Here is a 24,310-nt window from a genome sequence, read left to right on the forward strand (position 1 = left end):
AATGACAAGAATCCTACAGATCCTGACAACCCATTTGTCCGTTTCGCCCATTTGTTCACCCAAATGGCCACGAAAATGCAAACGGACCACACTGGGATGATCCCCAACCTCCCTGGCATGCCACGATCTATTTTTGGACCACATAACGCACGGACCCCGGGCTCACCCCTGAAACCGTGGGCTATAGCACACCGATTTAGCCCAAAAATGCCCCGTTCGCCCCATTTTGCCTGTTTGTCTACCCAAATGGCCACAAAAATTTAAACGGACCATACTGGGATGATCTTTAATCTCCCTGGCATGCCTTGGTCGATGTTTGACACAGCATGTCCGGAACCCGGGCCCACCCCCAAATCCATAGGCTATAGCACACCGATTTGGCCCAAAAATACCCTGTTCGCGTCGTTTCACTCGTTTGTCCACCCAAATGGAGATGAAAATTTAAACGGACTACACTAGGACAATCCCCAACCTTCCTGGAATGCCCCGATCAATTTTGACCCTATTGCGCACCCGGATCCCGAGCCCACCCCCAAAATCGTGGGCTATATCAGACCGATTTGGCCCAAAAATGCCCCATTCGTACCGTTTCGCCCATTTGTCCACTTAAACGGTCACAAAATTTTAAACGGACCACATTGGGATGATTCCCAACTTCCTTAGCATGCCCCAGTCGATTTTTGGCCCACAGCACGCCCAGACCCCAGGCCCACCCCCAAAACCGTAGGCTAAACCACACCGATTTGGCCCAAAAATGTCCCGTTCGCACTGTTTTGCTTGTTTGTCCACTAAAATGGCCACAAAAATTTAAACGGACCACAATGGGATGATCCCAACCTCTTTGGCACACCTCGATCAATTTTAGTCCCACAGCACACCCGGATCCCTGGCCCACCCCCAAAACCGTGGGTCATACCACACCGATTTGGCCCGAAAATGCCCAGTTCATGTCGTTTCACCCGTTTGTCCACCCAAATGGCCACAAAAAATTAAACTGACCACACTGGGATGATCCCCAACCTCCCTGGCTCTCCCCGGTCGATTTTTAACCCACAACATGCCCGGACCCCGGGTCTACCTCCAAAATCGTGGGCTAGCACACTGATTTAGCCCAAAATGCCCCGTTCGCGCCGTTTTGCCTGTTTGTCCAAACAAATGGCCACAAAAATTTAAACGGACCATACTGGGATGATCCCAACCTCCCTGGCCTACCTCGGTCGATTTTCATCCCACAACGCGCTCGAATCTCGGGCCCACCACAAAAACCGTGGGCTGTAGCACACCGATTTGGCCCAAAAATGCACCATTCGCGCCGCTTTGCCTGTTTGTCTACACAAATCGCCACAAATATTTAAAAGGACCATACTGGGATGATCCCCAACGTCCTTAGCATGCCCCGGTCGATTTTTGGCCCACAGGACTCCCGTACCCCAGGTCCACCCCCGAAATCGTAGGCTATAGCACACTGATTTTCCCCAAAATGCACCGTTCGCGTTGTTTTTACCCGTTTGTCCACCCAAATAGCCATAAAAATTTAAACGTACCACACTAGAACGATCCCCAACCTCCTTGGCACGCCTTGGTGGATTTTTGGCCTACAACACGCCTCGAGCCTAGGCTCACCCCCAAAACCGTAGGCCATACCACACCGATTTGGCTCGAAAATGCCTAGTTCAAGCCGTTTCACCCGTTTGTCCACCCAAATGGCGACAAAATTTAAACAGACTATACTGGGATGATCCCCAACCTCCCTAGCTCGCCCCGGTTGAATTTTAGCCCAGAGCACGCCCGGACCCTGGGCCCAACTTTGAAACCGTGGGCTATAGCATACTGATTTGACCCAAAAACACATTCGCACCATTTCGCCCGTTTATCCTCCCAAATGGACATGAAAGTTTAAATGGCCCACACTGGGATGATCCTCAACCTCCTGGCATGCCTCGATCAATTTTTGGCCCACTTCACATGCGGACCCCAGGCCCACCCCCAAAACCGTGGGCTATAGAACCCCGATTTGGCCCAAAAATGCCCCGTTTGTGCCTTTTCACTCGTTTGTCTACCCAAATAGACACAAAAATTTAAACGGACCATACTGGGATGATACCCAACCTCCCTGGCACACCTCGATTGATTTTCAATCCGCAGCACGCCCGAAACCCGGGGCCACCCCCAAAATCATGGGCTATAGCACATCGATTTGGCCCAAAAATGCCCCATTTGCAACGTTTCGCTCGTTTGTCCTCTTAAATGGCCACGAAAATTTAAACGGACCACACTGGAATGATCCCCAACCTCTCTGGCACTCCCCGATCAATTTTTAGCCCACAGAATGCCCGAACCCGCTCACCCCTGAAAAGGTAGGCTATAGCACACCAATTTGGCCCAAAAATACCTCGTTCATGCCGTTTTGCCCGTTTGGATGATCCCCAACCTACCGGCAAGCCCCGAATGATTTTCCCCGTTCGAGCTGTTTCACCCGTTTATCCACCCAACTGGCCATGAAAATTTAACAGACCACAATGGGATGATCCCCAACCTCTCTGCTATGTCCCGATCTATTTTTAGCCCATATCAAGCACGGACCACAGGCCCACCCGCCAAATCGTGGGCGATAGCACACCGATTTGGCCCGAAAATGCCTCATTCGCGTTGTTTTACTCGTTTGTCCACCCAAATGGCCACGAATATTTAAACAAACCACACTGGGATGATCCCCAACCTCTCTAGCATTTCCAGGTCAATTTTTGACCCACAGAATGCCCGAACCCACCCACCCTCAAAACCGTGGGCTATAGCACACCGTTTTTGCCCAAAAATGCCTCATTTGTGCCATTTTGTCCGTTTGTCCTCCCAAATGGCTACAACAATTTAAATAGACCACACAGGGATGATCCGCAACCTCCCTAGCACACCTCGGTCGATTTTCAGCCCACTGCACACCAGGACCCTGGGCCCACTCCCGCGTTTGTCCACCCAAATGGCCACAAAAATTTAAACAGACCACACTGGGATGATCCCAACCTCCCTAGTAAGCCCCGATCAATTTTTGGCCACAGTACCCTCGGAACCGCCTACCCCTAAAATCGTGGGCAATAGTACAATGATTTTTCCCAAAAATGCCTCGTTCGCACCATTTCGCCCGTTTGTCTTACCAAATAGATACGAAAATTTAAAAGGACCATACTGAGATAATCTTCAGCCTCCCTAGCACAACCCGATCAATTTTCAGACCATGGCATGCCTGGAACCTAGGCCCACCCCTGAAACCGTAGGCTATAGCACACCAATTTGGCTCAAAAATGCCCCGTTCATGCCGTTTCGCCCGTTTGTCCACCCAAATTGCAACAAAAATTTAAACAGACGACACTGGGATGATCCCCAACTTCCCTGGCATACTAGTGTAATTTTTGTAATTCTTTATATTTTATCCAATCAATGTGAGAGATAGAACAGAAGAGTTATTTAAAGGGATCGATTATCTCCTTTTTCGCGTTAGATATAATGCAATTTAGGTAAAAAAGTTTCAATTTTAAAATATATGGTTTCCTTAAGGTTGGAATTAATTAAATTGAGATCTCATTATTAATTAGTAAGATCATCTTAAAAATTAAAAAAGGGATAGAGATTACGTAATTGTGTATGCATGCAATTAAGGTAATTAATAAGAAAAACTGACAAATTCCCTTCTTTAAAGATTTGAATGAATTAAATTTGAGATCTCTTTATTAGTTAACCATATATTTTGATTTTGGACTCAAAATTTGAGATCTCTATATTAAGTATGAGTATTATTATTATTAGTATCTGTAAAAAGTCTATACATTTTAGTCTATTATATAATAGGTATAACATTTATTTTACCTGTTTTTTTACCAATAGATGAATCAAAGACAAATAAGTTCTTAGTTATGCCTTCGTGTGTTGTTCCCCTTCGTGTATGTTGATTTGACTGCTCACATCTTTAGCCAAGAATAACTAAAACTGCAGCATTTTCAAGAAAAAATGACAAGAATCCTATAGATTCTGACAACCTTTTGCCGGCTCTTACTCTTTCAACTCCTTGATTCGGTAATTTATCTTTTTTGTATTATTATTTACCATGATTATTTGTTTTATCAGAAGGATTTGATAAGTTCTTTGAATTGTTCTTGTGCTATTTGTTTGTGGGGTGTTTTATTAATTTTCAGTAGAAGGCTAGTAGTAAATTATTTTGCGTCATGTCTCTTCTGGTAGTAGTATTAGTATATATTTTTCTTTTCTACTTGTTGTATCGTATACCTCTGTTTCTTACTTGCTACTGTTGTTACTGCTTATGTCTTCATAAATATCCTCGTGTTTTTGCTTTCCTTGCCAAGGATTTATGGGAAACAAATTTTCTACTTGCCAAGGTAGGGGTTACGTATGTTGTTGTTGAAGAAGAAGCATGTAGAAAGAGAGATGTTTTGCTTTGTCTCATAAGTATTTGGTTAGCTTGCAATATTTTAATGAATGGATGATGATTTGTGAGTGGCTGTTTATGAGTGTTTTGCTTTGTCCTTTGAAATCTCATGGACACTAGTTTGATTCATGTACAGTCTCCATACATAGAGATGATGAAGAACAACTTCTTCTTTTTTCGATCATCAACTAATGATGCAAACAAGACCCCTTCACCACCATTAAAGTCCAAGGAAGTTTCTTCTTGGAGGAGTGTTTCACTGTCATCTGGATCCTTCTATGACGGTGGGTCAGGAAAAAAGAATTTCACAAATCTGAGCAAATCTCTCCATGGTCACAGTAAGAAAGTTCATCCTAAGAAATCTGGTCATGATTCAAGACGGTATGCATATCATTTTGCTGTAGCTTCCTTTTTAACACTTAAACTGATGTTTTAATTTGCATTTGCTTGTCCAAAGTAATGAAAAATGTTTCTTCACGGCAGAGACCTTAGCGTTCCACTGTTGATTCGGACTATTAAAAGATTGACAAATGAGAAGGTACAAATGGATTCTGAAGTTTCAAGCTTGCTACAGAATCAAGTTGCTGAAAGGGCTTCTACTAAGGAAGAAGCCAGCATATTACAGGCAGAACTAGATTCACGGACACGAAGATTGGAGACAAACAAGAATGAGTTAAAATCAATACTGGAAAAGAAGTTGGATAGAAGATCCAGCGATTGGTCTCTAAAACTTGAGAACTACCAAATTGAACAACATAGACTCCGTGAAAGGGCGAGGGAGCTTGCAGAGCAGAATGTCTCTCTACAAAGGGAAGTCTGTTCATTTAATGAGAAGAAAGTAGATAATACAATCAAGATGTCATTTTCATAGAAACACCTTGAAGATTTGTCTAAGAGAATATAGCAAGTGTCAAAGGAGAATCAAAATCTAAGGCAGCAACTCACTCAGTTATAAGCGGAATATCGAGTAGCTCAAGATAATAGAGATTATGTCCGAGAAAACTACCAGAAAGGTAAAAGAGCTTAACTCGGAGACTTTGCTGACAACGGTGCTAAGGGAGAAGCTCTATTCCGAGAAGATGGACATAAAGCAACTTCAGGCTGATCTAGACACAACAGTTAGAGGTAACGACATTCTCAAATGTGAAGTACAAAATGCGCTGGACGCTCTTTCTTATGCCACATCCAACTTGAAATATATCGAGCTTCAGGTAAGCAGGCAATGTTAAGATCTCGTTGCAACAGAATAGTTTTTATTTTTTAACTTTGGATACCTCGTCTTCATATATGATAGCCTGTCTGCATGTTACTCTCTCTGCATTAGCTTTCTACTTCTGTTTGATTTTAGGTTCATCTTTGTTCCATCTGAAGTTCACGGTTTTCTTTATGAACTTTTATACATGAGTTGCTGGCATGTGGTAGTCTTCTATGACATGTCTGATCGCCTTAATGTGTAATCACTTGGACCAACCAAGAACATGATAAACTTTGTGATATCCTCAAACCCATTGATCTGATTATGCACTGATGTGGTAAAGTTACCCGAAGGGGTTTCGGTAAGTTTGCTCGTTCATCTGACTTAATTTTTGGACAAGCTCACGAGTTATCTACTGTGAATTTTAACAGTTAAAAAGGATTCATGATTTGGTTGAACTTCTAGGCTATGAGTTTGTTTTGAATTTCTGATGAAATGTTATTGGTGATCTTTGTGTCTTTGTTGTTTTTCATAGTTTACGGTTGATTCTAACAGGTGCTAAAAAAGGACGAAAATATCAACCAGCTCACTAATGATTTGCAAGAATGCATGAAGGAACTTGGCGTCGTGAAGGGGATACTACCAAAAGTGTTTCAGGTGAGGGATTTCATGTGAGAGGAAGTTAAGAGCTACAGTGAGATGAACATGCTGTTGAATTATGAGATCAACATGTTGAAAAAGAAGGTAGATACCCTCGACGAAGACATTCTTATAAAAGAGGGTCAAATCACAATCTTGAAAGACTGGATAGGCAAACCTTTCGACCTTCTTGCAAGTCCTGTTGGAGTGATGGATGCTAAATGGCCAAACTACAATTCATATTTTGTTCATTGACTATAGTGTTCATACTTCTCGTATACTTACTGGTTTTACTCTTATTCTTTCCCCCTTTGATACTTGTTATAGAAAGTTTGCTTCTTTCTTTTGCAACCTTTTTGAATCTCCAATTGTAAACATTTCTTTTATTTTCTGGTGATCAAGACAATGAACTTCTTTTGCTTCAAGACAATCTACAACAGCTATGGAATGGGCATACCCGCTAACTCATACAGAACGATTCCAGAACTCAGCACCGAATTAAGGCAGAAAATTTTAGGCAGTAGAACAAGTAAATATTATTTCTAAAATAAACATCAATTAGCCCCATGGTAGAAAAGCCACACCTACTTCATCCTATACTAAGTTACTAAGTCCAACAACGACAGGTGAAACAATGAAGAAAGAAGACCATAATTCCTGTTGTACTATTTCCAAGAAAAAACATTCACATACAAGCAAGTTGGAAAACTAAGCACATGACTTCTCTACAATGTACGCTATACTCTCTTCATTTTGGGATGTGGAAAATATTTGACCTTATTAACTAGATTCGTCTATGTTGATTCCAAAAAAAAAAAAAGTTCTAGGCCTTTTGAGATTGCTTTATTCCATATAGTATTGGTCTCTCATACCTTTGTACACCTACAATCATCATTTTGCAGGTCCAGCGCATGTGCTACTAGCACCAAAAATCAAAATTAATATCTTAAACATTATGTATACTCCAAATCTTCATACAAAATGGAGCCAACGGAGCTTTCATGTCTAATGAATTTTTCATTTTTCATAAAATGGAAAAAGTACCCAAACAACCAATCTCGATTAAGTACTACAACTCTAATGAATCTTATAAGATGGAGAAAGTTACCTATACACAATCAATCTCCACTGGAATTAGTGTATCTCAAGTTCTCTGATGCATTGGTTAACCTCTCAATGCCTCCTGAAAGTCATATTGGTTATCCAAAGAGAACAAACAAAAAGTATAAAAGTTTTTATCTTGGTAATATCCACCTACCATTGGAATCAAGCTAGCTACCAGTATCTGTTGCTATAAAGGGAGTCCTGGAGTAGCTCTCTAATATATCTGAACATGGTCAAAGCGGATATAAATTATGCCTGATTAGCATCATACCAGCTCATTTTAATACCTAAAACTTTAAAAACAGAAAAGCACAGAATCCAGAGATGCCATGAAATTACAGGGAAACTGGGAAGAGGAAGACACGTACCAGAACTATTAGTGAAATCAGCAGTCAAGTCTGAGAAACCAAAATTTTGAGGCATCTCCCCAAGAAATCCAAATGAAGTAGTGTCAGCATCCATAAGAGGTTCATTAAGAGGTTGCGTGTTAGACTCCACACTACTAAATGACAAAATAGATGCATCACCCATTGCAGAACGTGACTCTAAGTAACTGCCATGAGGACCAAAGGCAAACGAAGAATTCCCACCATAGACAGGTTCTTTCTTAATAATCCTCCCATCTATTTTTGGTCTCAACCCCATGTTAGAGGGCTAGCCCAAAAACATATTAGGAGGAACATCAATTTTTCTGCTTTGAGAAGGAATATCAACTGCTGTTTGTATGCAAGAGAGAACAGATGAGCTGTTGTTAGTGAATGCATTGGGTCTATCAGCATGTACAGGTTCATGCATTATGCCATTAGGCTTTGCAGCAGTTTCAACATTTTCAGCAGCACCACAAGTTGAATTTTGATGCACTGTAGTAAGGAAAGAAAACTTAAACATTAACTTAGGACAACAACACAAGCTTCTCAAATGTAGGTTCTAGCAAGAACAAAGATAACAAACAAATAGAAGGCAATGAAGATAAGGATAAGTTTAGACGAGCTTAGGGACAGGCTCCAAACTGAACACAGTGCTCGTCATTCTTGTTGCAGATAAGATCAGACAACTTATCATTTTGACGTTAAGAGTTTCTTGTAGAGGGTGCTGAATCCATTTTGAAACTTTGGAGGCCTTGTAAAGCACAGAGAGGCTCATTTTTGTAAAGAAAATACTGCCCACATAGTATTTATGCTATCATTTTCAAAAAAATATGGTGCTTGCTAGTTTTACCAATATCATGTATACTTATACCTTCCAATGCAACCTCCTGGCGAAAAAACTAACCACCAATAGGCATCTGTCAGCATAGAAGATTCTAAGACTGTCTTACTAGGAATTAGGTAAGTGCAAGTTCTTGAAGGGAAATTGTTTGCATCATTGAAGATCAGAAAGCCAGGTATACAGGAGATTAGAAATGTTAAAGAAAAAATGACAAGTTTAATATCAGGAAAGACATCAAAAACTCTCATTGACATATAAATGATGGATCCCAAATAACTTCAGAAGTTACACACAAAAGGAAAATGGTACAGAAACCAATTCCACCTTCATAATAAGTATGTCTTCTTGAAACCAGTGTGCTGCGGGCTGAAAATTGACAAGGGCGTGCCAGGGAGGCTAGGGAGCGGCCTAGTATGGTCCCTTTGGGTGGGCGAGGCCATTTGGATGGTCAAACAGGCAAAACGACAGAAATGGGCAATTTTCAGCCTCATTCGGTGGGTGTTACCCGCGGTTCTCGGGTGGGCCTGGGGCTTAGTGTCGGTATGTACTGAAGGGCCCCCGGCGAAGCTGAAGAGTGGCTCTGGGTTTTTCGACGGGGTCGGTGGGGTCATTTTGGTGGTCACGGGCAACGGCGCGAATGGACCATTTTTAGCGCTAGCTTATGAATTCCTGGGGATACGTGCGTACTGAATGAGTTTGTGCATGGACCTCTTGGTTCGTATCGTAACAACCTACCGCCTGAATCGTTTCGCACAGGAGAGGCAGACGTAGCTCATCTTTAAATATATGAGCGAAAAAGGCAGAACTATGAAATATTTCAGGATTTCGTGTGTTTGCCTACGAGTTCCTTAGATACGTGCATCCCATTACTGACATAAATTAAGTTTAATGTATATGCAAACAGGATTAGAAGACTACTGCACTTCGACATAGAGAGAGAGAGACTTACAAGTAGTCCATAAATTGAACTAAATGTAAATTTAGCCAGCCAAATCAATTACAATAATTCCTACAAATTGAAAACTTGAATTAATTTGGACTTGTTACTTAATGAATTGAAAAAGAGTAAGTAATTAATGATTCTCTGTAAAACTTGAGACAGGCATTAGTCCATGATTCAAAGCAGCCTTCCAAACTAAGTCAATCCTGTGTACATCAATAGCCCCAACTTCATGGTGGGTCCAGCCTTCCAATGAATGTACCACTCCTCCTGCATGGCATGCATGTACTACTCTTTCCATTGGTATACAATATATTGGGAAATGGGATAAGTCTAAATTAGTTGTTATATAGTATAATTAACAAGTATAATTACGTAATAGTATAAGAATAATTAGCACAAATTAATTACCTCACAAGAACCAAGTCCTTTAACACGAGGAGGCAATCTCATGGCAGCAAGATCACCATATGTACAGACACTTCTAATGGGCAAGACTGGAGGTACCACAAACTGGTGGAAATGTACATCTGCTGGAGCAAATTTCTGCTCTCTTGGTATTATCCATTTTCCAACTATCTATGTCTATATAGCGCCAACCAATACCATTAATAACAGTTATCAGTATAAGCATGAAATGTATAAGAGGATTTAATTAATTACCTTGCAGTTTTCAGCTGTCTGATACTTTGTGACCTGGACAAGATACTTTTGGTATTCAGCTGGGGCTCCCTTTTGAATCTTTTGAAATCTTTCAGTAGATGAAGTTAGCATCTGAAAGATTGAATAGTCAATATATATGAACAAATAATTCTTGATATATTTTAGACCAAAACTACTACATATATATATATATATATATATATATGTTTTTTTCTAGGAACTCTAAAACTTGTGTTTTCCTATATTATAAATGAATGTCTTGATAAAAACATGTGGTTTTCCTACATGGTGTTGTTCTTTTGGCATGGTAACCTGATGTTATTAACAAGGACGCGTGTGAGATTATGCCAAAGATCAATTATGATTACTGACAGGGACAAAATTGTAATGTAACTTAGTGTAAGTGAAGGGAATGTGCAAAACTATGTAAGTTTGAAGAATCAGAATTCAATCTTTCTCATTTGGTCGGGATATATATTATGCCGCCACATAGGATAGGTATACATTTATTGAACTTTATACAAGTTTAAGTTTTTATTTATGCACATTCAAAGTTGAAGCTCATAACTATGATTTGAGACAAGTTAAATGACGCATTTATTGTATTGTACAACTAAATGTAGAAAGATGAGTGCCTTACCTGATAAAGCTCTGAATTAGTGGCTGGCAAAGACTTTTCTGATTTTACCTTAATTGATACTATTATCTCAATTTCAAAAAAAGTTCTGCTTTTAGCTTGAACATTCTTTATTTAGTGATGTGATGCGTTCTCAACAATGTGTGAATTGTGATCCAAGATAAACACACAACAATGAACCAAATTAGATTAATGCAGATCTTTACTGTCAACCTCACCTTTCGGATAATATTATAGTTTATCACAATTATTACATTGGAATTTACTCAATTTAAAATAAAGGGACGTAACTATTAGACATGCATGAAATCAAAGATCGAAGTTCTTAAAGATTTACATAACATACAAATAAAAAATGGAGGTTTGGTTCAAACCCAGCGGGAGAGCCAATTAGAGAGTGAGGAGAGAACAAATATTTTGGTATTTTATAGAAAAGTAGGGTGTAAAAAGTATTTTAAAAAGACTTAATGAATGCTAATAACTTTTTCGTTTTTACACTTTAACCCATACCTCATTCTTTTCTCCCAAACCCTAGAAAATTAAATCAAAAAAAAAAATGGTGTCTATTTTTCAGTAGTTGCAGTATTAAAGTTCTATGAAGATAATTCTTAAATGAAAGGATATATAATAAAACAGAAAAGGAAAATGTGCAAATTGGGAATTAAAATGAAAAATTGTGACTGAAAAGCTGCTGACACCAGTGGCGGACCTAGGTTGAATTTTGTGGTATTTTAGCATTCGTGAAATCCGACTTCGGCTAGGTATAATTATATAAAAATGAAAAAAAGGGTATAAAATTTAGAAAGGTATCCTGAAACCAAGAAGATAGCCGCATGATTTGTTTTTCAGATGAAATCTTAAACTTCGACCGAACTTTTCAAACACCAGTGACTTTTAAATCCTGAATCCGATAGTGACACGTAATCTTTAAGTGTGTGACATATAAGGAGAACACGTTTTAAGAATGTTTTAAATCGTTAGTGTCAGGACATGAAAACTTTAGTGTCAGCACATGAAAAGGCTAGTATCAGAACATGAGACTTGAAAAGGAAAATTTTATAAGGTATCTTTATTTAGATAAATTATTTGGAACAGATATGGAATAAAACTTTTCTGATTTACCTTATCAAATTAAGTGGTGCTTTTAACTTGGGGTACGTTACTTAAGAAAATTAATCATTTTTAAAAGGCGCAATACATAATCATGCCATCTGCCTCAACTAGTATCTGTGTCCTCCAACGTTGGGTTTGTATGAGTAGACATTTAAATTTTTATAAAGATGAACAAGTAGACACACGCATCCTATATGATGTCTTAAACGTCATCTTATGCCAATTGTCATGTAGGACGCCCATGTAGGATGCATGTGTCGAATTGTTCAACTTTACATGATTAAGTTTAAGAGCTACTTATGCACGCCCAAAGTTGGATGATATGAATCTAGTCGAGGTTAAGTTAAAGCACACGCTTATGTATTATTTCTTTTTAAAACGTATAACATGTATTTTAATTACTCACCCTCATGAATACCTTATAAAAAAGATATAGCTCTTTACTACATTCTTGATCATTTTTTCACCATACCCTTACTGACACTTCTTTATCAAAATATAATTCGATAAACACTTCTTTATCAAAATATAATTCAATAAATTTAAAATTACAAGATTCAAAGGGTACTTTTAATACGAGACACACACTTTTAGACTTTTAGTTTAACATTAATTATTCAAAAGTCTTATACATTCTTAAATTTCAGACGTAACTACAACATAATGCACATACAATTACAGAACATGTCGTAGCTAAATATCAAAAGTTTCTTGGCTAGATACTTGAGTTAATACATAAAAATGATCCTAAACTTGACACCAAATTATAACTTTGACCTTAAATTTTGACAGTGCACAAATATGACCTTTAACTATTCAAAACTGCACAAATATGACCTCTAATCCTACGTGGCAAAACGCATGTTCAACACGCAAAACTGAGCGCGTCCATCTTAAAATCTAAGGGCATAAAACATAAATATGACCTTAAACTTTGACAGTGCACAAATATGACCTTTAACTATTCAAAACTGCACAAATATGACCTTTAAATGACTCTTCACTATTATTTTTTCATTATTTTCGGCTCAAAGATAAAAATGGCATCTAATTTCTTTTGCCATTGCGGAAAAAGAGCAATATTGAAGATTTATTAATTAGGCGGGTCAGCCTCATATGAAAAAATCGAGCGGGTATGTATATATATTATAATGCAGAGGACAAATTTAAGATATATAATATATCTAAATATTATTTATTTAAATATTAAATTATAGATGAAATTATACTAATAATAAAAAAATTATAGATTTAATAAAATGTTATTAAATTAATGTTATTAAGGATAGTAGTAGTAGTAGATTAAATTAACGTTATCAAATTAGTGTAATTAAAATGTTATTAAATTAACAAGGGGGCGGACCTATGTGGTTGCCATGGGGTTCACCCGAACCCCTCGGTAAAAAAATTACGGTGTATATATATAAGATAGAAAATGTATATTTATGAACGTATATTAATGTTGAACCATATGAAACAAGACACTTAGATGGCTTAGTGGTGTTATTTGTTCTTCTTGGGTGCTTCCTTCAGCCTACTGTGCGGGTTCGATCCCTGCTAGTGACTGTTTTTTTTTCATTAAAAAAAAGCTAGGTGCTCCTGTTATAAAAATAAATAAAATAATAATAATAATAATAATTTTTTTAAAATTAAAAAAAAAGTTAGGTGCTGCTACTATAGATTTAACACAAAAAGCAAAACTTTGACAGTGCATAAATATGACCTTTAACTATTCAAAACTGCACAAATATGACCTCTCTTCAAGTCAGCCTTTTTAATGACGTGGCACCGTGTGATTGGATTACCTTTCCACGTAGGCGCGAGTGAGACTCACACATGGGATTGCAAAATCGGTGGTAATATTTGTTTAGGTTTTGAATAGTTAAAGGTTCTATTTGTGCACTATCAAAGTTTAAAGTCAAAGTTATATTTTGATGTCAAGTTTAGGGTCATTTTTATGTATTAACTGTAGATACTTTAACCGCATTTTTTTTCCATAGCATTTGAACAAGAAATGACGTAACTAAATTTAGCTACAGACCTTATATGGTCTCTGGGTAAGAATAAATACTTACAGCTAGAGAAAATATGTAGCCCTAATGGTAAAAATCTTGCTACAAAATGTATACTTTGTAGCAAATAATTTTACATGATACGTTCTTGGGATTATTTGTTTTTTCCTCAATGTGTGTTGTCTTCTGCTGTTTTGTAGTATATAACTTCAATGAGAGGATATAATTAAACAGAAAAGAAAAATATGCAAATTCGGAATTTTAAGAAAAAAAAAAAAAAAGGTTGTGATTGAAAGTTTCTGACAGGGACGGACCTAGCTAGGTGTAATTTGATGGTGCTTCAATACCAGTTAAATCAAACATAGACAAGGTATCATTATATAAAAAATGTAAAAGAAATTGATGTAAGATTTAGAAAAGCACTTCAAAAACAAAAAAGATAGCTAGGTAATTTAATTTTTAGGCAAAACCTTAAACTTTTGGACGTCAACGTGTATGATCGAACCTCTGAAGCATCCACGACCCATAAATTCTGAATCTGTCGGTCACACACAACTTTAAGTGTGTGGCATACAAGGAGGAAACATTTTAAGCATGTTTCAAAACGTTAGTGTCAGAACAGGACACTTTAAAAGGAAATTCATAAGGCATTATCTTTATTTAGATTAATTATTTCCACCTGATCGATATATGTTTTCGTATGGAGTAAGACTTTTCTGATTTTACCTTAATTGATAGTGGATAGCATGCAATTATATATATTTAAATCCCAGCCTTTATTTAGTGATGTGATATGTGTTCTCAACAATGTGTCATCCAAGATAAACACACAACAATTATACATATTAATTTGGACCCCAGCCCTTACTTACTGATGTTTTCTCAACAATGTGTGATCCAAGATAAACACGCAACAATAATCAACCAAATTAGATTAATGCATATCTCTACTGTCAACTTCACCTTTCAGATAATATTATAGTAGTTTACAACTAGAATTCAGACAGTTTAAAGTAAAGGGAACGTAACTATTTGCCATGCATGAAATCAAATACTGTGTTTTAATTTGGTGGCCTCTCTCAGGCCACATACCATATTGTTATATTAAAATGATATAGAGTATTACTACTATTACATAGTACTTACCATAATAATGCTTTTTTGTTGACCCTACCTTGCAAGTTGCAAGTTCATGCAGAGCTTATAAATAGTGTAAAAACTGTGATTCACCAATCACATGCAAAAAAGATTGAAAATTTCAAACCTTGTTCATATGGTAATCTCCAATTACTTCCTCTCCACTTTCTCAAAATCCATTAATAGTATTATATGGAGAATTTTTTTCATTTCTACTGTTCTCAAAATCACAAGCAAATGGAATGCTACTGTAAGAAACAATAAAACCAATAAGCCATTCCCTCCAGGTCCAAAATCATGGCCTATACTTGGCAGCCTTCCTCAAATGCTTCTAAACAAGAATCCAGCATTTCATAATTGGATACACAAAATTATGGAGGAAATGGACACCGAGATCGCTTGCATTCGTCTTGGTAATGTCCATGTCATTCCTGTAACTTCACCTGATTCTGTTTTCTCATCCAGGCCTATTTGCATGTCCGCGAGCCTCATTAGTAATGGCTACTTGACCTCCGTTTTTCTCCCCATTGGTGATCAATGGGATGAATAAATGAGGAGAATTCTTGCTTCTCATGTGCTATCACCAGCGTCATTTCAACGGCTTCATTGTAAAAGGGATGAAGAAGCTGACCACCTTCATCGATTCATTTACAATCAATGCAGCAACCAATCTGTTATTAACTTGAGGAAAGTGACGAGATGGTATTGCGCGAATGTAATTAGGAATATGATTTTCATCAAGAGATTTACTGAAATTATAGAAAAAGAGGAGCAAGTTGATGCACTTTTTACCCTTCTTGGACATATTTATTCTTATGGTATATCAGATTACTTACCATGGTCACAAGGCAATTATCAAGAAAGCCTATGCCACAGCAACAAAACACATTGATGTTGAAGTTGATCAGAGGATTCAGATGTGGAAAGGTGGCAACAAAACTTTGGAAGAAGACATCCTTGAAGTTCTTATCATGCTCAAAGATACTCATGGGAATCCATTGATGCATGTTAAAGAGATTAAGGCGCAATTGTGCTTGTAAGTATACATTCAATTACTAAACACGTGAACAATGATGCTGTGTATCATGATCACCTATGGCTTTTACGATTAGTAGCTTTCAAAATCAGCTTATTAGAAAATAGTATTTTTTGTTTGAAGTACTCCTAGTAAAAGTACTTTTCAAGGAACATAGAGTTTCTGTTTGACTAATTAATTTGTAAAGCACTTTTGCCAATATTAGTACAATAATTTGTACTTGGCTAAGGTTTCAGAAGTACTTCCGAAAGCCAATTACTTTTCCTAGCTTCCGAAAAAACAACTTCCGCTACTACTCAAAAATACTTATTTTTTTCCCTAAACTTTTGACCATACACCTGTCTATAAAATAAGCACGTTTTTGTTTTCCAAAGCTTGGCAAAACATGCAATGAGTCATAACTAGGACCTACAAAAAGAACATCTATATTTATAGACAAATTATTAGTACAATCTCATTCCCTTCTACCTACCCTTTGCATTAACAAAAATATAAAAAATAAAAAATAAACATATACTAATGTTCATCTTATTTGAGAGTGCTGACATGACATGATGTTTGCAAACAAATAATGTTCAGGAACTCATGTTGGCAGCAGTGGATAATCCCTCAAATGCAGTTGAATGGACACTTGGAGAAATGTTGAACCAACCAAAGTTGATGCAAAGGGCCATAGAAGAACTCAACACTGTTGTTGGGATCAATAGATTGGTTCAAGAATCAGACTTTCCAAGGCTAAATTATCTCAAAGCTTTCATAAAAGAGGCCTTTCGACTCTACCCCATATCGCATTTTAATGTTCCTCATGTGTCTGTCTCTCTGATACCATCATAGGTGAAAAGTACTTCATCCCTAAAGGGAGTGTAGTGCTATTAAGTCGTCTTGGACTTGGCCGGAATCCTAAAGTTTGGGAGGATTCATTGAAGTTCAAGCCAGAACGCCATCTCAAAGAGGCCGAAGATGGTGGTGAAGTAGTTCTCACTGATTCAAAGTTACGTTTGTTGTCATTTAGTATGGGAAGACGAGGTTGTCCAGCTGTGAAACTTGGTTCCACAATTACTACAATGTTACTTGCTAGGCTACTTCAAGGGTTCACTTGGAGTTTACCACCAAATTCAATATGCAATGACTTAATTAATAAGTCGTCTAAGATTAATCATTTTAGTAGCTTACCACTTGTTGCTCAGGCAAAACCAAGATTAGCTAACGCCATGTATACTTAATATACAAAGAATTACAACCAGTTATGTTGTTGTATTGCTTACAAAAAATGTAAAGTTAAAAGAATAGCTTTTAAACTTCTTAACACTGCAATAGCGTGGTTTCAATAAAATTAGTGGTTTAAAGTCAAACTTAAACAAGAGTTCCTCTCTCTATATATATTTGGGGCGTGGGCATGTATTATTTATTTTTGAGTATCTATATGTATATGTATATAGTTATCCTTTTTGTAATAGAGATGTATGTCATATATATATATATATATATTGTAAATGCATATGCAGATTTGTGTGTATGTATATTTTATATTTATGAAATACTAGAAGTGCAAGGCCCGTGTCAGCACGGGCCCAATAGTAGAACATATGGATTGCAATTTTTAAGTTTTAGGATTTATCTTGGAGTAGAAAGTTTGAACAGTAGAATATTTTCATTAGTATGATTGAGTTGAGGAGATCACAATTGAAACTTTTTTTTAATCTTCTTGTTAAATTTTGCGATAAAAAATATAAAGAAAGGAGAGGCGTAAATCTAATGAAATGGCTTAAATCAAATATCCAGCAGATTATTGATTTTCAATATCGCGAAGATTAAGAATCATGTAAACTTACCCGATAAAGAGAATACACACCTTAGATTCGCTATTGTTTTGTTTAATTATTATTTTTAACACGGGAAAAGAGTGTTGTTTTTTAATAAAGAAGGAAGAGTTGAGATTTTCTTTTCTTTATTTTATTTTTAAAGCAGAGAAATGTTAATTAATATTGAGGAGCTGTAAAAAGTTAAGAAAGATGGCTACACATATTTGATAGAAAATTTGCTAATGTTAAAAAAGTGCGAAGTGTTTGGTAGCAAATTTGTGATAGATACACGTTTTTGGTACCTAAATTTACTTTATTTATATTTAAATTAGTTTGTAAAAATCTTTTACAAATAATTTTTATACTTCTTTTCTTTAATTTCTTTAAAATATAGTAATAAAATTTACTTATGCTTTATTCTTCTCACACTTTACTACATACATTTTATCCTTTTTAAATCTCATTATTCCAATTTACCCTCTTTAAACATCATTGTACATTAAAATCACGATTGAAGCAGCTGAAGCAGAAATCAATCAATTTTTAAATTTTTTTTTGTTAATTATTGTTATTTACAATACTTTTTATTTCAAATATCTATGAACTTAGCTCGGACTAAATCCGCATCCGCCTCTGTAGCTCTTCTATAAGAGCGGACCTTTTTCTTTCCAAATAATATATGTTGCTTTATATCTTCTTCTGTTCCGTCCTAATTTATGTGGCACTAATATAATTTTGATAGTCAATCAAAGATTTTATGTTGACATATCATTTTGTTATTCTTATTTTTCTAATACATAAATGACTTATAATAAGGAGTGATATAGTAAAATCATTATTCGAAAGACGAAAATTTAATTTAAAACATTAATAGTTAATTTCGCATTTTATATCTATTTTATTTTTCATTAAATATTATTTATTTTCTTAATACCTAGATGACTCATAATAATTAATTAAGAGCGATTGATTATGTCGTTACTATAAAAATTAATATAATTTTATCATATTCAATAGTAATCATCTATAATTCGCCAGAATAGTAGATTAATTAAATACAGGATGCTATATTTGCATATGCAAAATATAATATTATTACACATTATTGGATAGTGCATTATATTTATCTTTCACAATAATAAAATTTTACTATATATTTTTCTTTATTTCTTTTAACTTGATACATATTGACCCAACACAAATTCTAAGAAAATTTTCATTAGAATTTTATTTTATTAAATTAAATTTATTAATTTTGTACTTTCAAAATTTAAAGTTAAGTTTAAATATTAGTATTTCTATACAAGAAAAAAATAATTTTAAAATTTAAATTTACTAAATAAATAAATAAATAAAAAGATTAATTTTCTATATAAAAGTCAATTAAAATAATAAAATTGATTTACTTTAAATATTTAGTTGCAATTAATTTAGATAATTTTTTATTTTGTCATGATTCATGCTGCACCGATAAAATTTTGAGAGTTGAATAGAACTTTTATCTATTTTTAAAAGAGTATTTTAACTTGTTAATTATTGTGATTTATAATAATATTTACGTAATTATCAGATAATATATTTACGCCTTGTGTCCCAATTTATGTGGTTTCGATATAATTTTGAGAGTTAACTAAAATTTTATATATCTTTTAAATATTTTAAGTTGTTAATTATTATGATTTGCAGTACTTTTTCTTTTATCTCAATTTATGTGGCATTTCTAAAATAATGAGAATCAATAAAAAAATTTATATATGTTTTAATATTTTAAGTTATTAATTATTGTGATTTGTGGTAACAAATTAGTTTTGAACATGATAACCAATTAAATAAATAAAAAAACTTTACTTTCAATATGTAGTTATAGTTAATTAATATAAATTAATAGAATATATTAAATATTTAAACCATTATGATGAAACAATAAAATTATTATATATTGGGGTATGGTATGTAATTAAGTGGAAGTAGATGGATTTTTTTGGTAATTATATAAGGGGTGGTGGAAATCACCTCTTCTATATAATAGAAATGTATATATAGTATAGATATATGTCTCTTATGGAAAATCAAAAATATTAATCATCAAAGGAATAATCAGTTATGTAATTTTTGTAAAAATCGTTAACTAATATAGATTTATTAGTTATGTAATTTAAGCAAAAATTCTTTAATAAGAGTCATTTATGCAAAAATCGATTGAGGCGTGCCAGAGAGGCTGGGGAGCGCCTAGTATGGTCCGTTTGGGTGGGCGGGGACATTTAGATGGTCAAACGAGCGAAACGATGCGAACCAGCCATTTTTCGGGTCAAATCAGTGTGCTATAGTCTACGGTTCTGTGGGTGTGCCAGAGACCCGGGCGTGAAATGGGATGAAAATCGACTGTGGGCTCCTAGGCAGGTTGAGGAGCAGGGGAGTGTGGGACGGTGGGGCCGTACGTTCGGGTGGTTAAATGAGCAACACGGCACGAATGGGTCATTTTTGGTGTGCTATAGCCCAAGGTTTTGGGGTTGTGCACGGAATCCGGACGTGAAATGGGCCAAAAATTGGTCAGGGGCTGAGGAGCGGGGAGTGTGGGCCGGCGGCCCCAAAACGGGTCATGGAGCGGATCTAGGTGGTCTGGCGGGACTATTGGGGCCATTTTACAAATTAAACGGGTAAAACGGCGCGAACGAAGTCGTTTTTTTGCAACTTTCATGGTTGTTGGCCCACCAAAAATGTCAGGCTATAAATTGGGCCTTAAGGACCCTATTGGCTGGCCCAATTTTCTATTAAGAAAGACAAATGTTGTACAGTTTTGAGCCGGAACATCGTACTAGTTTAAGATTAGTAAAAGAGAAGGGAGCAGAAGGGTTTCGGGAGCATCTGTGACTGTGAGATATGTGGCGGGGAGGTGGAAATGGTGTAGCAAGTGTATTTGTGAGGCATTTCTCGCGGAAAAGGGCAACAAATCTTAGGAAGATCAATCCCAAGGTACCACCCCAAGAAGCTGCTACTATTGCCGAATCTCTTTACCATGTTATCCATCAGCACGGTCCTCTCACCCTCCCCAATACTTGGAACCTCGCCAAGGTCACACTTTCTCACCCTCCTCTTATTCTTCCTCCTTACCCCCTATTCTACTTTATATTATATCTGTCATTGTAATGAATTTACAACGAGATAGATCCTTAAGATTGCTTAATTCCTTTTCAAATGAATATTTTATTGGTGTACCGTCTAGGTTTAAAATCGAATCTACGTCATTTCTAATGAGTGATCCTGAACGTTCAAGTATCATATACTCTAGTTTGATACTTCGATTCAGCTATGCAAGGGTGCTCTGCAACCTAATTGGAAAGAGGGTAGAGTATTGATCACTAGGGAAACTTGTTAGGTTTATTTATAAACCTGAGATTGCCTCAAAGGCCAACAAAATCCCCTTAAGATAAAGCATTTCTTCTGTCTTAGCTTCACAAAACAATTGGGTGTTACATGTTTGTAGTATCTATGCCGCTCAATAGTCCCTGAATGACTTCTTTAGCCTTGTGATCTATAGGGGATGATTGCATTTTGAATCGACTAATGTTCTGATGTCCAATTATACAACATTTGATATTGACCAGATCATGGTATAAGTCTGTCTCATCTGTGTTCGTAGTAGTTCACTAATAAATAATATAGTTTGTCTCTTGCAGCCACAAGAACCATGTTGTAATCCCGATCTAGTACCTTGTGATCCACTGACATGATTATTAGCCCACTAAGGAGTAAAATATTTCCTACCAAAAAGTTCTCAATTTCCGAGACTCTAGCACGATAACTCTAAATAAGGGCAGGGGTCCCAATAATCTATATTATGATGTAAAAAGAAAAAAAAAAAACTCACAGAAGACTACGTTTCTAAGGTTTAAATTAACTTGGATGAAAGAAGTGATATTTGGAACTTAAATAGAGAGGAATCCACTTATGAGATGAATCCGTAACTACTTTGCATTAATTCGATGAGGATTTTGCATGTAGGATAATTGATTTGGCAGCGTGATGACTTTAGAAATGTTTCCTAACACTTGCATGTGTGCAAGTCAAACACATTTATGGCCTTGAGAAAAAGTGTATTGCACCTTTTTGAGGTTAACACTACTACGGTTAATGAGATCAAATTAATTGTCAGATGAAGTTCTCTAAATCTGCATTCAAAATGTGCTCTACTGCTAAGCTATGGATCCTTTGTTGTCAGATGGAGTTGTCCTGTATATTTTTTTTTAATTATCTAATTACCCATTGCGCGCGGCTGAAACATTTATTTCATCCAAAAATATACACGTGAGGGGGGACTAAACAGTCACCTCTATTACATTTTCATGATTGTATTACTTGAGGACAAAAACTTATCAATCCATCTAAATATAACCATCAATCAGAGAGCACTTGCATTAAGTAACATAGCGGTCTTTTGTAATACTTAGTCCTGAAACTTGGTCTCTGCCACTTATCTAGGAAGAAGAACCCATAGAGGTTGAGGGAATTTGCAGGACAGTCTGGCACATCTTAGCTTGGTCTAGATTAGTTGCATATTGTGCCAACCATCAGTCAGACTGACTGTGTGACAAATTTTCTATCTTAATATATAAAATCAAAAAGCACATGAGATTACAACACCTGGAAATTGAGGCTATTTTGTTAAGAGTTACATTTTCTCCTCATTATTAAGAAACACACATATTTGACCAGGAAATAGAGTTGTTACAGCAATATAGTCAATTTTGTGGCGTGTTAGTTGAAATTTGGGGTGAGAATTATGTATCGGCTTTGTAGTTGTGGCTACTGTTCCAGCCTCTATAAAGCAAATAATTTTTAAAAAGCAGATAAACAAGGCTGCATTTTGCAGTTAGATATGGTTTTATTTATCTCTATTTTGTTGTTGTGCGGTGCTCATTTTGATATTATTTTAAAATTGTGTTTCACTTAAATGAAGTATTTTGCTTCTCGCTTAAAGCCCTTGGGCCCTTGTCACTTTTTTGCGCCGCTCATTTTTGGGAATATTGGTCTCTGCTGGTTTGGCCAATGTTGGGATTTTTTCAATTAGTCAACGTTGAGATTCTTAAACATTGCCAATGTGATCAATTGACTAGAAAAGCTACAATTTTGACTTATTTTTCCTTCCAGGAAGCTAATATTAATGGATTAAACAGCAAAACACACATGAAGCTAATGCTCAAATGGATGAGGGGTCGAAATATGCTTAAGCAGTTCTGCCACCATGTTGGTTCTAGCAAGAAATTCATGCTTTCTGCCCTACCTGAAAAAACACAGATCAACCAGGCAGGCAAACAACTCACTGGAAGTCAAGATTAAGATGGAAAAGCCTCCAATCAAAAGGTGAGACTCCCATGATTGATCTTTCGTTATGAGGCTTGAAAAGGTTTCGCGATGAAGAAATATCAAGCTTGTGCTCAGGCTTGATGACACTCTACACTCTCTCTTGTATTTTCTGGTCTTTTGTAATGAGATCTTTCGCTGTGGGGTTATCTACCATGGGTTTGATCAATCTTTCTTAGTTGTGGGGACATGTGGTCTGAATTTTCCCAATGGATTTTATGCATTTAGCATGGCAAACATCCTCATTGATAAGTTCTTGTCATTTTCAATACGGACGAACTAACATGTCTGCAACTCATGGCTAGACGGGTTTTAGATTTTTCTGAAATCGTGCCCAAGGATGATTTGGGTATTTTAGGGAGTAGAAGTTTAATTTGGTCGAATGCAGCTTGAACGACTATGGAATTTGATGTACTGTTATTTAATCAAATCCATTTGCAGGTAAGATGTTGTATTTCTGGTTCCAGTCAAGTTGCTTTCTTGGTTATTTCTTTTCTTCTTGTGTTTAGGTGTGGGTGGCTTCTGGGGATGCTTACTGTATTTTCCTACTCGGAAGATCTAATGCAGATTTCTCGTCATCTCTCTCATGATAAAGTAACAAACAAATAGTGGAATTAAATACATACATGAAATCTATATCTCTATCATATACACTATACTAAGAGTCGGTATGTTGAAAAGTTGAATTACCAACATAAAAATTGAAGGACTATTTTACCTTGTTTGAACTATACTTTTAAAAAATAAAAATTGTAGCAAAAAAGTAAATTAATCTTTTACTATAATGAACTAACTAAATGATATATATATATATATATGTTTTTTCGGATCAACTGCATACCCTTTCAAATCCTTGATACTGTTATATAGTGCAGTCTTATGACTCATTATGTTCATCTTCTCTCAATCAGACCATTGTAGTGGAGATAGTCTTGTTTTCATCACATTTTTCATGGATAACAAATTTGGGGTTATTAGAGTGAATCTAGCTGTTTAATTTGATTTGAAGAAAGAAGAATGTGCG

The 24,310-nt window shown here is 36.1% G+C and overlaps 1 protein-coding gene and 2 pseudogenes across 1 annotated transcript; 2 read left to right on the forward strand and 1 right to left on the reverse strand.

Annotated features, from left to right (window-relative positions):
* Positions 1 to 9,588: 9,588 nt before the first annotated feature.
* On the reverse strand, positions 9,589 to 10,384 carry LOC107871493 (annotated as a pseudogene).
* Positions 10,385 to 14,972: 4,588 nt separating this feature from the next.
* Positions 14,973 to 17,501, forward strand: LOC107858598 (annotated as a pseudogene).
* A 3,173-nt stretch (positions 17,502 to 20,674) lies between these two features.
* Positions 20,675 to 23,752, forward strand: LOC107863563. Its single transcript, XM_016709535.2, has 2 exons — positions 20,675 to 20,997; positions 23,074 to 23,752. Exons 1-2 carry the CDS (start codon positions 20,806 to 20,808, stop codon positions 23,260 to 23,262), a joined length of 381 nt encoding a protein of 126 aa, XP_016565021.1. The 5' UTR covers positions 20,675 to 20,805; the 3' UTR covers positions 23,263 to 23,752.
* The last annotated feature ends 558 nt before the right edge of the window (positions 23,753 to 24,310 follow it).

This window comes from Capsicum annuum, chromosome 1, assembly GCF_002878395.1.
Source record: "Capsicum annuum cultivar UCD-10X-F1 chromosome 1, UCD10Xv1.1, whole genome shotgun sequence".
Taxonomy (NCBI): Eukaryota; Viridiplantae; Streptophyta; class Magnoliopsida; order Solanales; family Solanaceae; genus Capsicum; species Capsicum annuum.